Below are 17052 nucleotides of genomic sequence, written 5' to 3' on the forward strand. Positions count from 1 at the left end.
TAGACAACCATTGTTACCATTGTTAACGAATATACCTCTGCATCTCCACAGTTGTCATAGGAAGGATATTGGTTTAGAGGGATAAGGTAAGGATATAGGAGTAATATTTGGTTGGTGATGCGATATTACTCGATTACGCATTGTATGCCAAACGAGTATCCCATCTCTCGCTCCAGCGACACAATCGATGGACCAAACACTACTGACTCCATCACCTTTTTCTTCGCACTGCGCGAAACGGATACGATTGATCCTTATTACATCGCTCTTTCATGTTGGAGCAAGCGACACATTTGATGAACCAAAAACTACTCCGAAGCAGCGATTCTTATTCAAACTCAAATGAGTTAAATGCCAAGGGATCGTTCAAATATTACGTAACGCGACAGGGAGATGGAGGGGGTCTTACATAGTGTTACGGTCCATACAAAAATTAAAAAATTTCGATACAAAAATTGTTACGTGGGGGAAGGTGGGGGTATAAAATTGGTAAATTTCGCGTTACGTAGTATTTGAATGAACCCCAATACAATTGAACGCAATTTGGAGACGCCAACAACACCGGAGTGCACCTTCGAAGATTTTCCATCAGCTTCATAAATTGATCTATCGGTGGATGGCCTCATATGCCTAATCTACCTCAAGGGAGCATAGCATACGTATCGCAGACGAGGGTGTCTGTTGAAAAATCTTACTTTAATCCTCCAAGAGTTATCCAGTGATCCTTCTATCGATTTCGTCCAAGATTTCCGTTTACGCATCTTCAAGAGCTTAAGCAATAATTTCTCCAGAGATCTTTGATCTCTATTGATTTCTTTGAATTTGGTCCAGAATTGTCGTTCAATTTTTGTTTAAGGCTTAAACCAAGAATTTATCGAAAGAAACCTGCAGAAACTGCTCCAGAGATTTGTTCTATGATTTCTTTATAAAGCCTTGAAGATTTTATTTTTGAGAAATTTTCAAAGGAAGTTCTCTAAGGGAAGATTCAACTATAACGTCCATTGTTTTCCGGATTTTTAGACACCCCATCTCCCCTCTGTCTCGTTTTTTTTCAGTACCTAATACACGTACCGTCGATGGGGATGACAATGGGTCTAGGGGTGAGATTGGGTCAAAACGGAAAAATATTACAATATATCAGCTAATAATGCTGATATTAATAAAATTAATAATGCATATGTTAGAAAACATATCATTACTCATAATTAATCACAATATACATTTTTAGAAAAAGTAGTTTTTGTTTAATATATGAGCAAACTTGTATGTTGAAACTACATAAAACTTACAACAATAAATTTCTCCTGTGCAAAGTATCACGCATGTACTTTAACCTTTGATGTTATATTAGAAGAAGGTTGAAAGTCTTTTCAATACACTTCACTTGTATTTTCCGGAATATTTTCGATTTTTCCACAAAAAAATCATTTTTTTTCGGTACGGTGTCTAAAACATTAAAAATGGGGGTAAGATTGGGTCATGCAAGAACGATTGTGAATGGAATCACAAGTCTACTCCATCATTAAGATGTGTTTATTCTGGGTTTACATTTTTTTCTCATGCTCTTCAATTTTTTGGTATAATCGTACTTTTAAGTGGGTTTATCATACTTGTGACACTTCTTAAATGTCTTTTCGTCTTGTTTGCATTGCATTTCATTAATATTTTTCAGCTGTGAATGGTTTTGTAATCATATTCTCAAAAACAAGTTATGTCAACTACAGTGACCCAATGTCACCCCCTCTATGGGGTGAGATTGGGTCATTTTTCATTCACTTGTAGTGCTGTAGTGAATAAATATTTTTCTTTAATATTTTGAATTGTTTTTAATGTACCATCAAAGTACATACACACCAAATTTGAAGTTCATTGGAGTTAAATTGCGATAGTTGTTCAATAATAATTCGTACATATCCTTTTTTGACCCATTCTCACCCCCAACGACGGTACTGTCAAACTTTCGTAAATTAGCCGTAAATATACCGCACTGCCCATAAATGCATACCAATCCCACTAGCAAAAGCGCACCTAAGAAAAATGCGATAGAAGTCCTGAACACTTTTACGCATTATTTACTCCAATTAAATTGAAAATGCATCCGCATTCAAAGTCGCGAGCTCTCGATTATTTGAAAAGCTATGGTACTTCTGATAGTTCCGAGGAAGAGTGCAGGAATTTGGCCAATGGCGACGCGTTGCAAAATGACGCGGGCTCTGAAGACAACAGCTTTCAGTTTCCACCGAAGTCGTACCCTGAGCATTGTGGAAGGACCTATTCACAAATTTCATAACGCTGAAGGGGGTGGGTGGGTGTCCTTAAGATGTTACAGCTCATATTAAATTTGAAAAATATTCATACAAATTGCGTTACGAGGGGGTGGGTGGGTGTCATAAGTGGTCATTTTTAGCGTTATGACATTTGTGAATGAACCCTAAGCTATTTGAAATCGGACACTGAATATGCGACGGAGACTGATAAAATGGACTCTGATGGATGTTATACAGCCGTTGATGATTTCGCTAAAAACGCAAGAGAACAAAAAATTGAAAGCGAGATACCGTAAGGACGCCATTCACCGCTCATTTAACAGCATTTCAACATGTTCAATTCCGTCAAAAATCAGTCGTTTGATATTTTTCATAACTTTTTGCGCTAGACGCAAGATAAATAATTTGTTTTTGTGAAAAAAGGTAAAATGTGAAAAATGTATAATGGTACCGAATGACATGTATGCCAATTATACAGGTTTAGGGCGCCATTCACCACTCACCCTAAGTATGAGGCCCTATACACAGCACTAGTTGGAATCAATTTACTTTCATTAGCTTGTTGTTATCTTCTGCTATAGTACGACAACATATTGAACATTAGCAGCTAAGAAGCATTTTTTGATCTGCCATAGTAAAATCATTGTCGAACTCATATTTATTGCCTTGAACAGCCTAAGATAATAAAAAAAAATGTACAAGATAAAATCATAAAAATTTCATTTTGATATAACCCTTTTTGGTATACCAGTACAAAATAATAACTTTTATAGCGAAAATTTGTTCAGATTTTTTCAAAATAACTCAATGAGCGGTGAATGGCGTCCTTACGGTACAACGCCAAAAAGTGTCGATTGTCGCACCAAGTAGGAGCTTGCCGATTGTGGGTGTAAATGAACTGCGGGATTAAAATCTCGAAGGAAGACCGTATTCGTCTTAACACGGTGTTGTGGGCATTGGATTCACGATATCAGCTATATTCGCCAGAGCGTGGATCGAGTAGATGTTCAAAGACGCGCCTTAGCTGAGAAGACGCTTTTGGATGATACTGATGATGAAGAAATCTGGTACAATCTAGAAATTCTTCGAACTGTTGTAGATTAAAATCGATGTAACTCAATTAAACATCCTTGAAATGTCTTTGTATGTAAACTGCGAAATTATTCCAGTAGCAATTCTTTTTTTTTTTTTTTATTTGTGTATTCAATATATATCTTGAGTCGCGAAACTGACATGCGATTTTTAGAGTAAGGTGGGGCAAAAGTTCGACCTTAGTGGTATAATCAAAGTTTCCAGGAAAACGATAGCATTTGAAACAAAATAAATACCATACATTGAACCTTCAACATATTGGCTATAGTTTTGCTGAACAAACTTTTGTCAAAATATTTACCCATTTTTAGTTATAACAGTTTCAAATTTGGTTCTCTTAAACGAACTTTTGCCCCACCGGTGGGGCAAGAGTTCGAATCTAGTGTGGGGCTAAAACTGGCGCTGGCTAAAACACAAAATATCGATACTTTTATGACAGGCATACTTCATACCAGCCGTAAACTTAAGTTTGCCGAAAAATATACACTAAATGTTCATCAAAAAATTACCCAAAACAGGGTTAATTGTAATATACTCAAAAATAGCAGTTTTTTGCAAAACTAAGTGGAAATTTAAAATGTTGGTGACATTTTTCACACGATCAAGCAAATTTAGCTTAATTTGAAGATAATATGTGGATTTTAGGCAATTTGAATTTTTTTCCGTGATTTTATACATGGGTCGAACTTTTGCCCCGCAGATTCGAACTTTTGCCCCACTATGGGCTAAAAATGGTTTCCAAGCATTTATGCAAAAACTAATACACCTCAAAGCATCCTTATGATAGACCTAGAAAAGCCCTTACATAAAATATTGATAAAGATTTTATCTTCATTTGGTTCCATGTAACAAAAGTTTGACCGAAAATTACAATATTCTCGTCGAAATACAACAAATAGCCATAACTTTCCCAAATCTCAATCAATTTGTATGATATTCGGAGTGAAAGTCTCTTACTTAAATAGAATTTGAACCACCATGACATTTATAAGTTTTGTTTTGAATTGAGCTTGAAATCTTAAAAAGAAACTCTTGCCCCACTAGAAGTTTTGCCCCACTTTACTCTAGTAACGTGGGACAGACCATATTCGATGTTGGTTCTAACATTTCTAGAACAAACGTATAATTTTCTTAAAGGGTACCGGTGCCATTAGTGGACTACCTAAGCTATAAAAATTCATAACAAAATAACGGAAAGCCCTAACAGAGATCTTTTGGTGTCAACAGAAAGATTTCAACTTCTACTATATGGGGAAAATATAAAAAGAGTGATAAAACTATTTTTTTTAACATAAAATTGCTTGAGCCACTATTGGTACACGTGTTCCAGTAGTTGCGCTAGTGCTCCAGTAGTAGACGTTCGGGAATGATACAAGGAATTTTAAACAAAATGGTATTTTTTTACATAGGTTTAAGATTTTTCCCGGAACAGCAACTAATATCTTTCGAATGAACCATAAAGATTATCTCTGGGACTTTTCTTCATTTTTATACATCCATTTGAAAAACTGCTTTCAACCGTTGATCCACTACTGGAACATGACGGCTACTATTGGTGCAAGGGAGCCAATTTTTTACGTAAACTTAATTGTTTATATGACTTTTTGATAAGATAAAAAGCTGAAATTTGGCAAATCGACTAAACTAGATGCGATCTATCTACCAAAAATAGCACATGTCGTTTTTATCGAAAAATGTACGTTTTATTCCATAGTCCAATCTACTGGTACATTACAACCATTGGTACCGGCACCCTAATACCATGAAAGTGCAAGCAATTTAATTAGGTTTCTCGTAATTAACTAAAAATATCGAAATCTCATGTGGGACTGTGATTCTATGAGATTGATGTCCACTTCAATCCAGAAAACTTTTCGCGAGTAATGTTACTATGCCACTTGGCGTCCCAAATTAGCCCTTAGCCTAGTGTGAATCATGTAAAAAATAAACGCCCACCAGATGCTTTGATATGCAACATTGTAAGGTGTTTTTCTTGCCCCATTGTCTTTAATAAACCCTCTTTCGCATGAGTGAAGTTGTACATTATTCAAACGAAAACAGAACACGCCAAACTTCATTTCACATATTGTATTACACAATTATATTTTCAATTTAGTTTCTTCTCCAATATATTAAACGTCTTATCTCTAAACTTTATAAGAACATGTAATGGCTGCGAGTCTCAGCCCGTCTGCGGGATGCAGCTCTGATCTTCCGCTTTGAACGACGATTCCACCCGTTCGTGCTTCAGCTTCATGTGCCGCTTGAGGTTGGCCGTCCGTGAGAGTACCGCTCCGCAGATCGTGCACTTGGTGAGCCCCTTGTGGATGTGGTTGTGCATCGTTAGCGACTTCCAGGCGGCGAAGCTTTTGTCGCAGTCTTTGCACTTGTACTTCTTCGGTTTCATTTTTTGCTCAAACACTTCTGCGAAATAGAGAGTAGAGATAGAATGCGGGGAAGAGAAAGAGAAAAGAAACGAGAAGTTTTCATCAGTTTTTTTAGGTTCTCTTCTTCAAAACGAAAATAATAATTTGTTTGATCCAGGGGAAACAAATCGCGTCTATTTCCGGCGCTAAACTAGTGGCGTTTACTTCAAAAACTTTAGATAAGGTTATCAAGAATGCACGGAGAAGTGTTTGAGCAAAATTGAAACTAGAACTACTGGATGGAATCGCATGTCACGGAATTTGATTATTCACTTTAAATATGAGCACTGTTTAGCACTTCAATTTACATCACACCGCAAATATTACGTGAATTGAATGAGAAATCTGCTCCCCTGTTTCAAAGCAAGCGTATGAAGGTTGAAAATAGAGTTTTACTCAATTTATGAAATACTTCATATGTAACTGTGATAGCACACTACACTTTTGTGTTGTGGAAATATATTCGGAACGACTGAATTCTATAAATTCAATTGTTTTATTTGCTCTACCTATTTACAATTAAATGTGTTACAATAAATAGCCTGTTGTTAACATCGTTATCAGTCCACTGTTTGTCCAGCACATTTTGTTGTATTTTCAAAAAAAAAATCAAGTAAAAGGTAGTCTAAGTAGTAGAAGTTCGTATCAACAATTGTTCAAATTATAAGTCTAAAATAATTCAAATGTTTAACATTTTTGGTGCTTCTATGAAGCTTCCGTTGTTCATACTTCTGAGTCCTCTATAGTGACCGTATGCGCCGCATCGTCTTAGTTCTGCTCTATCAATGTAGATCGTGTGTCATTAAAATATGCAACTGTCAAAAAGGTAAAACTACTGTTATGAGATCGTATATGACATCTAACGGACGAGTTTATTCCAATGTTAAGACGCAGATATTGTACAATAAGATAAGTGGAAAGTAGTGGGTCAAGAAAGATAAATGTATTTAAGTCACTTATCAAATTAAAAAATCTATTTATCAAGTGAGTTCAAGGACATTAAGGTAAAGATAAATCGAAGCCAAACCAAAATTTTTCAAGAGCACAAATCTGGAGAACCGTACACCTATTTGAGCTGAAAATTTAATCGATTGGTCACCGCCAGGTTGTGACCAATCGATTAAGTTTTTAACTTAAACGGATGTTTGGTGTTCTTGAAAATTTGAAGTTTGGCTTTGAATTCTCTTCGTCTTAATCCACTTGTTTTGTTGTATAATTATAAAAAGAATGGAGACTTTGGCAAGAACAAGAATGGAGACTTTAACAAGAAGAAAAATAGAGACATATTTGCATAAAATATTGTTAGGAGCTCGATACAATCAACCATGAAATTATTATAGATATTCATTACAATGCAATAGCTTTAGTGTTACATGACCAAGAGTAGACAAAATTAGTTAAAAATAAATTGATATTTTATTCTTTTGACAGTTTCTCAATAAGCACCTAGCAAGAATCTAGAATGTTGAACAGACGATTCACAAGAGGAGAAAAGTATGTACCATACATCAATTATTTACATTTACACAAAGTCACAGAATTAGACAAACACTCCCTTCTGCGCATTTCGCTTACTTTAGATTGGTCACATTCTTAATATTAAGCTTAGCGTCCAATTTAAGAGTAATCTTATGAATCTTGCTCAAGTGGATGCGCATATCGTAGCTACGAGAGAACGAGCGCAAACATACTGGACACTTGGTCTTGCCCGAGTGCAAATCCTTGTGCAGGGTCAATGACATCGGATGCTTGAAGCCCTTCCAGCAGATACTGCAGCGGAAACGGAGCTCAGCGTCTGGAAGATAACAAGAGAGAAGACCAAATGTTAGACGCTTTCTGGACTGTCATACTACCTTCACCGCTGAATGGGGGACAAACACAGGAAGGCGATGTGGACGAACACAATAAAAGCAAGGGATGTATCTTAGCAGAGATTGAAAAAGAGGAGACTGAATTTGCAATCGGGCCGAGCAAGATAATCCAATGATTGACTATTTGAAAGAGGAACAAACAAATAGTACTGCTAGAACAAATTATAGAAGCAAATTTCGGATTCAAGGTGCCGATTAAATGAAATAAACTGAGTTATGTTTTGTTTGTACATACCCCTTTGATCAAATTCGAGTGCTTCAGTGTTTCGTTCATTACACAGAAAAAAAATCACTTTGATCACATTTGCTTAGGTTTCGGATCAAACCTACATCATTTCTTTCCCAAAACTTCCAATTTGTAGTAGCTTTTATGGAACGTTGATTTTTTTTACAAATAAACCAAATTATTTATCTTCCAAAGTGCGTAAAAAGTTAATGAAAGACTGGTATATTGAGAATAAGGCAAATCAAAAAAACATCATAATAGATCCGCATTGATCACACAAACTCTATATATTTTAGAAAACACAGAATGCAGTTCCAACGTTTACTTGATAATAGCTCCTACCAGGATATGATTAGACATGTTTGAACAAAATTCTCCAGATGGTCCGAATTGAACCAACCCTGTTCCAATCCGGACCATCCTATATTAACCCTCCCCTTGGTTATGCGACCTTGCCGCGATTGGAGGGCATAATCCATTAGCCCATATGATGGAAACCAAAGGCGTAACTGGAGTGGTGGTACCACATTTTGGAATTTTTTGCTTAAAGCCGCGTCATAATGTATATGACATAGACGCAATAATATTTCGGATGTGATCCAACGGACTTTCTGCGTCATTGATAGAATTGATGCCCTTTTCAAATAATTAATCTATTCGAAGTGGACAATAATACTAGTGGTGACGATCAGTTTGCTTTTTGCTAACCTGAATGATCTGTAGCCACTCTTACTATTAGCTACCTAGACACATCATTATCATATTCGACGTAGGGAATATTACTCTGAGGAAAATTACTAGTAGATTCACTGAGTAGAAATAAGTGGCGACAATCTTATTTTAATATGGTTTTTACATTGAAGTAATAAGAAATACCTCTTTTGTAACAACGGTACAAATAATCTGATTCCAGCTTCATTTTCGCAAAATTTACAAGTAGAAAGTAGGCGTTGTGAAGCATTGCATTTGCCACCGAAAAGTGAATCTTGTAGGAGACTGTAATAGAAGTCTAAGGTAATTTTACCCATAAATATTCACTATAAAATGACTATGGAAAGTAAGACGCTGAGATCGATCATTAGGGTACACTGGCTAGTTTCGAGAAATTGTTGAACAGACAAGGAAAGTTACTTTTTTTCTTTAAGGATATATGAACGTAAAGACCTGAAATTAACTAGAACTACTACTAAACAGCCTAATTTTGTTAAGACTTGACGACAATTGACATTTAAGACTCTAATCTTACGTAAAAGACAGGAGTAATCAGAATAACACTTAAATGACAAATTATTCAAAACCATTTCGACTAAACAGTATTAGTAATGACACTACTAGGGGTACCGGGGGCAGTATGAACACCCGGGGCAGAATGGACACCCTCTGTATCTTTGCATATGTGAATAATTTTACACTTTAAATGCCAAGTCATCTGCATTGGCGTAAGTCGCATGATCGATTTCTTTTCATCGATCCTCTCTTCTGTGAATAAAGGTGACAAGATGCGGGTTTGTTAGCATTTCCAGAGTTTAAGACGCTAGACAATGATGCAATCTTGCGTCCTGAAGTGAAAAAATACTGACAACGTTACGTCTTGTCGCTTTTATTCATAGAAGAGAGGATCGATGAAAAGAAATCGATCATGCGACTTACGCCCTTATTCTAGCACACGCTTGATATGTGCTGGATACGCTGCTAAACGGCCTCGACACACAGGATTCTAGTTGTACACGAAGAGTCCTTCCCGACAGGTACGAATGTAATCACATAAAAGTGCTGTCGAAGCAACTAGCTTGGATAGTTTTCGCATCAGCATTTTATAAGCTTGAGCTTGATTGGCCGCCCGTGGTTGCTACTCCAGTATCGCCAGATCAGCTGCACTTACACAAGGATCCAACCATCCAGTGTATGAGATGATCTTCTATTATTAGGCAACAATGGCACCTGTCACGTCAGAATGCTGACCAATGAGAGGAAGGGGGAGGGATTGATGATGCATTAAACATTAAACCGACTCCCACAGTAGACTGTACATACCACTGCGTTCTAGGCCAGTTCATGCGGGAAGGTATAGGGGTGGTAAATTTATGGCAGAGAGGCTTGGTGTTTGGTTAGCAGACTGCCTATGTATTTGGCGTAAGGAAAGATGTTCTATTATATAGTGATACAAGAGTGGAAGCTTAGGGAAACGGTTTTTTGTCCGTCTCTGGTTCTAGCAAACGCTATGAACGAATAGATCAACTGCGATAAATAAAGAGTGGGAAGCAAGTGAAAAATACAACTACAAAGTACGAGGAGAGGGACGGGCCTGGGATTGAACCCAAGATCTTCTGCTTATGAAGCAGAAGCGGTAGCCATTATACCACCAATTCCGTCCCACAGTTTTCGCAGCAGGATTTTATGATCCATTTGGTCGAAAGCAGCTTCAGATCAGTGTAAATGACATCGACTTGAGCATTCTGTTCTATCGCCGTGACGCAGGTAGTAGTAAGGGCCAACAAATTTGTGACAACCGATCTACCGGGAATGAATCTGTGCTGGTCTGTAGAATTGTAGCTTTTCGAGTGATTGAGGACAGCTCGTTATACCTCGGTAGTTTTTGATACCTCGACGATCTCAAGCTTTGAAAACCGGGAACATGCAAGATTGCTTCCACAGCGCAGGAAATTTACCTTGTATAAAGGAGCGATTGAAAATGGCAACAAGAGGCTTAGCTAAGGCAGCTGCGCAACGCTGCAATAACATCATCTTCAATTAATACTAACGATTTCAAACTTAGAAAATCTGAGGATACGTCCCTTGCAGCTGATTCTAATTCATTGTCGCTCACTTCGGCTTGTTCAAATATTGAAGCAAAGTGCTACGTAAATAATTCGCTCGTTTCTGCAGTGTTTCAGCAGTAATCTTTTCACCATTACATGAAATTCTGTTAATTACATTTTTATCATCAAGTCGCATGTTTGATGACATGCTATCATTTTTTCTTTTGCTATTTACAAAACACCAAAAGCTCCGAGGATTTTGCCGCAAATTTACTTGAACTCTTGAACGATTTGTAAAGATTACCATTTTAATGAACTGTAAGCAGAGCTGGCACGTTTAAATGCTAGCTTATTGTCATGAGACTCGCAAAGTCTTAGTTTTCGCTCGAACAACCGTCTGGATTTTTTCCTTAATTCTGCCAGCTTGTCGTTCCATCCCTGTTGGATGACCTTTTATAAACAGGACAACTAGCATGATATGATGAGATCATTTGATCAATAATCCCAACAGAGGCACTTTCCAACTGTGAAACAGTTGTAATCTTTTCACCATTACATGAAATTATGTTAATTACATGAAAACAATAGAGATCCCAGTTCGTCTTCTTTGCATTTCTATAGATTTCTGTTATCTCTGATCTAACTTTAACGTCGAACTGGATATGTGATTCTTCATCAGGAACATGCCAGTTCACAATTTTGTCCGATAGCAGGTCACCACAGATCGTGAGATTAAGCACATCCTTAGAAATCTTCTCCTCTCTTATTAATATCAGTGCTGTCCCATTTTTGATGGGCATTAGCATCGTACCCTATTATAAAAGTGGGCGTTTATTTTTTACAATAATTTACAAAGTTCACATCTGAAGAAGGAAGGACGTCTTCAACGTCACGGGAAAGTAATAAGAAGCAATACATACAGCCCATAAAAGCATAGCTGTCCCATATGGAATTACATAATAGGCATTGAGAAATTAGAGCTCAAAGTTTGAAGTTTGTCTTCTCATACAAATGTTCATAAATTTCTTATTAAATTTTGCATCCTACATGCATTTAGCATCACCGCACAGACAACTAATGTTGCGTTTATTGATCAGTAAAAAATATAAACATGAACACAATTCACGTTTTGCAGTTGCTATATGGGTTGAAAGTTCATATAGAGACTGTTATGGCTTTATTCTTCTATATGGGACAACATCACAATGTTTACGTTATTACAAAAGTTGTTTACAAATATCTTCCTGGTAATTTTGCCTATAAATAAGGTGACCAGGTAGCGCAATTTTCAACATATTACTGCGTCAAATCTAATTGTTTGACTAAATTGAGCATTTAGATCATGATTTAGGCTTAAAATTATTGTAGAATGCACACTGCCAATACGAATAATGTCTAATTGAGACTGGTGACTATACTTGCCATAAGTACGCTACGACAAACATAAGGTTCAAATTGGTTGAGGTTGATTACCCGTCGATTGACAGCAGCAAACTCGCCTCATGTCACAAAAAAAATCAGGGCAATATTTTTCCTAGCGACTATTTTCAACCTTCACTGAAACCACACACAGAAACCAAGATCAGCACTTACCTTGTAGTAGATTGGCCTTCGCTTCGTCTGATGCTCCTTGGAAAATTCGACCTGCGAAAAGTAAAAAAAGTACATAGAATGATCTCACCACGGGTACAAGTGACCGCCATCACTTACTCATATCCATATCCGAGGCTTCCATCTCGATACCGTCCTGGTCCATGTCTTCGTCGTTCACATCTTTTTCGATGTGTTCAGCCTCACCGACCAGTTCGTAGCTTTCTTCTGTAAATATTGAAAAACAAAATAGCCGATGTTCTATATCCAGATTGGTACCATCGAACATACCTTGAATGTAGGACGCGTTGTTCGCATTAGAAGTGTTGATCGTTTCGCCGCAGTCGATATATTCTGGAATTTCCATCTTCAGCGAAGCGCCGGTAGCCTGTGCCGATTCTGCGTAGGTTTCAACTGTGAAGTAGATTCTGATTGTAGACCAAATGAGGACTTGTTATCACCCACATCTTACCTTGTTCCTGCTGATGTGCCCGATTGTCTTCCTCCGATTTTGCCGTGGTGATGTGGTACGTTTCCGTGGACGTTTCGTAGATTTCCGTATCTGCTGCCTGGGCCACTGCGCTTTGGGGGACCTGCGCTGTGACAACCGTTGTCGTAGTTCCACCAGAAACGGATTGATTCGGAGTTGACGTGATGATCTGCTGCACTTTGATTTTCTTCTTCTTGGGCTGACTGACAACACTGTCGACCACTTCCTGCAGGGTTGTTGCTTGTGTTTGCTGTTGCTGCTGCGGTTGTTGTTGCTGCTGGGTCTGAACGTGTTGTTGGACTTGAACCTGTTGCGTTGCCTGTTGCTGTACGGTGGCCGTTTGCTGCTGGGGTTGCACATGAATCTTGGCGGCAATTGTTTGCTGCTGTTGGGGCTGAGAGATCGGAACGGTGATGGTGGCTCCGGTCGTGGTCAATGTGGGCATTTCTGCGGGTGTTGTCTTGATTATAGTTTTGTTTAGGATTTGTGGAGCGGTTTGAATTTGAGCTTGTAGGAGCTTTGCAGGTTGATGAACGATGGTTGAGTTCGACGGCAGGGTGAGATAGACAGACTCGGCCGTCGTAATTGTTGCCTTATCCAGCAAACTTTGATTCTGCGTCTGGATGATTTGCTGCGCTAGCGACGATGTAGCCTGTTGAGCTTGCTGTTGTCTTGTGTCTCCGCTGTTATCCGTTAATCCCCGGATCGAGAGCAGCTCCGCCGTGTGCAAGAATGACGGCAGGGATTCCTGTACCACGCTGACTTCGCCTTGGTACATGAATTCCACGATCGACATGAGATCGCTATACTTAACATTCTTGAAAATGATGACCGGATGTTGGCAAGGGTTCTCCTTAAAGATTTCCTTAAAGTATGCGCTGCATGCTGACAGGAGAATTTTGTGGGCACGGATTTTGCGCCCTTCGCAGCAGAGTGTCACATCTACGAGATCTTCCTCGTAGCGTAGGGAATCGAACGCTCCGGTGATGTAGTTGGTGTAGTTATTCCACCGGAGAGAGAACTGCTGAGCTGACATTGTGGGGTGTAGATGTCAGACTCGAGCTGAAACTGGAAAACGAACAGCATAACTAATCTTCTGAAATTTCCAGAATTTTTAAGCTACATTTCATAAGAAGGTATCTGGGGCATTCAACTTTGTAGGACTGATAACGACACAGTATCCATACGAACTTTGAAGCCTTCATGCATCAGACGGAACAGAAACCATAAAACCTAAAAAGATTTACTTCGGGCTGTCGTACTTTGTACAACAGCTGTGATTTATATGCTATCATTTTGTGACAAAGATATCTATCGACATCAAACCAAAATGTATTCCTCAAGAATCCTCTTAAGAATTATACTCAACAGTTTTTGTTCACAGTATGGCCCTGCATAATGCGATAAAATCAACAAATGTACAAAGAAGTCACATAATCATGAACGCACTATATACGGTTCAAGTAGACTACAACTTGAAATCTATCTCAGAATCCAAATAATGTATAATCATGGGGTCCTCAGTAAAGTTGTTCTGGAGGTGGAGCGCTATCTGATGGTACCTCATTTAATTCGGAATTTGGATGCTAGGTGGCATAATGTGCATGAAACTTTTACTTTTGTTTTGCAGATAACTCAGGAGCCTATCCATTTAGAAAGCTGGTGTTTTCGACAAAGTTGTTCAGCAACTCAAGGCCTTGCAAGGGCTATCATTGTTTTATCTTTCTAAGTTATCGGGCTGCTGAGATATTTTCAAAACAAAAGTTTGATGCACACTAGCGCCAGCTGGTGGGAAAATCTTGAATCTTTTGGCTTGAATAATGATAGCCCTTATGGAGATGAACAAGCCACGGGCTGAAAATCTCCCTAATAAAGCTAATACAGGTCGGACTCGATTATCCGGAGTATCGATTTTGTTTCACTCCGGATAGTCGAATCCCTAAAAAAATTAAAATCTTCGATAATAGAACTTAAATATTTTTTTTTTCTTTTTGTTATTTATATGAGGCAGTGGCGTGACCAGAAATTATTTATAGAAACATTAGGGGTCTTAAGAAGAAACATAAATTTTTGACCGCCATACACAAAAAAAAACCTTTTTCGAACCCTCCTTTTCTTACCTACGTCCAAAACTGCTAAACCATTAATATTTTATATTGCAATACTAAATAGCCACCACAATAAAACCGTAAGAATGTTCGTTTTAAAACCCTGAATATTCACAAAAATGTATAAATTTGTCCTTTGCGGTGAAAAGCTTATAATTTTGGCAGTTTTCAGTAAAGGCTGTAAGACAATTATATTTATTATTCTGATAAATTTTACCAATTAACTGAAACTTATGATAATACTGAACAATTCGTGAGAGAAATTAGATTTATTTGAGAAAAAAATATTGGAAAACAGAATATTATTTTAAAAGTGAAAGTACGGGGCAAAATGAGCCACCTAGATTTAAGCAAAACAAACAGAGTTTCAATTGCCTAAATAAATATTTTTTTTTACTGCATAGTCATATTGGTGCACCATTACAAGTGTAACACTCTGCTAGAAAATAATTTGAACCAAATGTCGCTATTTAATAAAAGAATTTCGTGGTATGTTTACTACAGGGCAACGCGGATCTACTCAAATCTGAGTTGTTTCAGCGCAAAACCGTAGTTGAGCCCAATAACCCAAATTTGGCTAAATTTCCATTAGGCCTCCATTAGGTACTTTGCTTTTGAAGCCATAAGAAAAATTTACTTAAATTTAATTTGATTCAACACAAAATTGAGTTCATTCAACCCAAGCTTGAAAATAATGCATTTACCCATATTTGGCTTATTGCGCCAAACTACCCCCATTAGGTAGGTGCAGCTTGTTCTGTTTATGACAACATTGGTGGGGAAGAGAGAGAATACCGAGAGATTTTGGGTTGAGAGAATGATCGATATACTTACTTTTGGGTAAAGTCAACTCAAAAATAAGGTAAACTGTTTTTTTTTTTCGTGTATATGCAAAGAGAAAATCGGCGAAGAGGAATCGATCACTGCAGATACGCCTGTATGATGCTTAACGCGAGATCTATCAAAAATAAACCGCTAGAATTATTAATTACAAGCAAAGCTGATAAAATTTCCTTTGCAACACTGTGCCGGTTATCATTAGCTCTTCTCTACACTGAAATAAATCTGGGACGATATTTTGTCAGAAATTTCATATAAATCAAACTCCTTGTTTGGCTCATACATCTCAAATGCATTCCGATACTGGTTATTCATATTCCAGTTCGAAATCAACAGCGCTCATATAAATATGAAAAACGCTCAAGTGATATGCCCATAATATGAGCGATACTAGCGTCGCATATACATTTCACGAACCGGCTTGTTTGTGTCTTTTATATGCATGCTTGTCATATTAAATAAATCATTTCGGCTGTTTTTATTTAGTAGAGTGAGTGAGAAATGAAAGCAAAGTTGCGTTGCGGAACCCGGAATTTCAAAATCTAGTTTTTAAAGCAATAATGTTTACTCTACAGAGTTTACCTTTTCCTTTAAGTGGTGAGTAGAGTAAAGTGGGGCAAAAGTTCGAGTGGGGCAAGAGTTTCTTTTTAAGATTTCTAGCTCAAATCAAATCAAAACTTATAAATGTCATGGTGGTTCGAATGCTATTCAAGTAAGAGAAACTCCAAATATCATAAAAATCGATTGAGATTTGGAAAAGTTATGGCAATTTGTTGTTTTTCGACGTAAATATTGTAATATTTGGTCAAACTTTCGATGCATGGAACCAAATGAAGATACAATGTTTTTCAATATTTTATTCTAGGCCTATCATAAGGATGCTTTGACGTGTATTAGTTTTTCCATAAATAGTTGGAATCAATTTTTGGCCCATAGCGGGGCAAAAGTTCGAATCTGCGGGGCAAAAGTTCGACCCATGTATAAACCCACGGAATTTTTTTCAAATTTCCTGAAATCTACATATTATCTTCAAATTTAGCGTAATTTGCCTGATCGTGCGAAAAATGTCACAAAAATTTTACATTTTCACTTAGTTTTGCGAAAAACTGCTATTTTTGGGTGTATTACAATTAACCCTGTTTTGGGCATTTTTTGATGAAAATTTAGTGTGTATTTTTCGGCAAACATAAGTTTATGGCTGGTTTAAAGTATGCCTGGCATAAAAGTATTTATATTTTGTGTTTTAGCCAACGAACTTTTGCCCCACATTAGATTCGAACTTTTGCCCCACCGGTGGGGCAAAAGTCCGTTTAAGACAATCAATTTTGAAACTGTTATAACTAAAAATGGGTAAATATTTTGACACAAGTTTGTTCTGCAAAG

At 37.5% G+C, this 17052-nt stretch overlaps 1 protein-coding gene across 6 annotated transcripts in view; it reads right to left on the minus strand.

Annotated features, from left to right (window-relative positions):
- LOC5580128 (modifier of mdg4) overlaps nt 1-17052 on the minus strand; it is a 54380-nt gene that overhangs the window by 22941 nt on the left and 14387 nt on the right. For 4 of the 6 annotated variants that reach the window (XM_001655220.2, XM_001655218.2, XM_021843562.1 and 1 more), the window contains exons 2-5: nt 12704-13789; nt 12523-12645; nt 12352-12459; nt 12235-12285 (exon numbers count right to left, since the gene is read on the minus strand). In XM_001655220.2, the coding sequence (XP_001655270.1) occupies nt 12235-12285; nt 12352-12459; nt 12523-12645; nt 12704-13757 (1336 nt within the window). In that variant the 5' untranslated portion in view covers nt 13758-13789. Of the gene's footprint in view, nt 1-5432; nt 5784-6262; nt 6601-7360; nt 7581-12234; nt 12286-12351; nt 12460-12522; nt 12646-12703; nt 13790-17052 lie in introns of those variants that run through there. The other 2 variants (XM_001655219.2, XM_001655222.2) reach the window with 2 other exon arrangements.

This window comes from Aedes aegypti, chromosome 1 (genome assembly GCF_002204515.2).
Source record: "Aedes aegypti strain LVP_AGWG chromosome 1, AaegL5.0 Primary Assembly, whole genome shotgun sequence".
Taxonomy (NCBI): domain Eukaryota; kingdom Metazoa; phylum Arthropoda; class Insecta; order Diptera; family Culicidae; genus Aedes; species Aedes aegypti.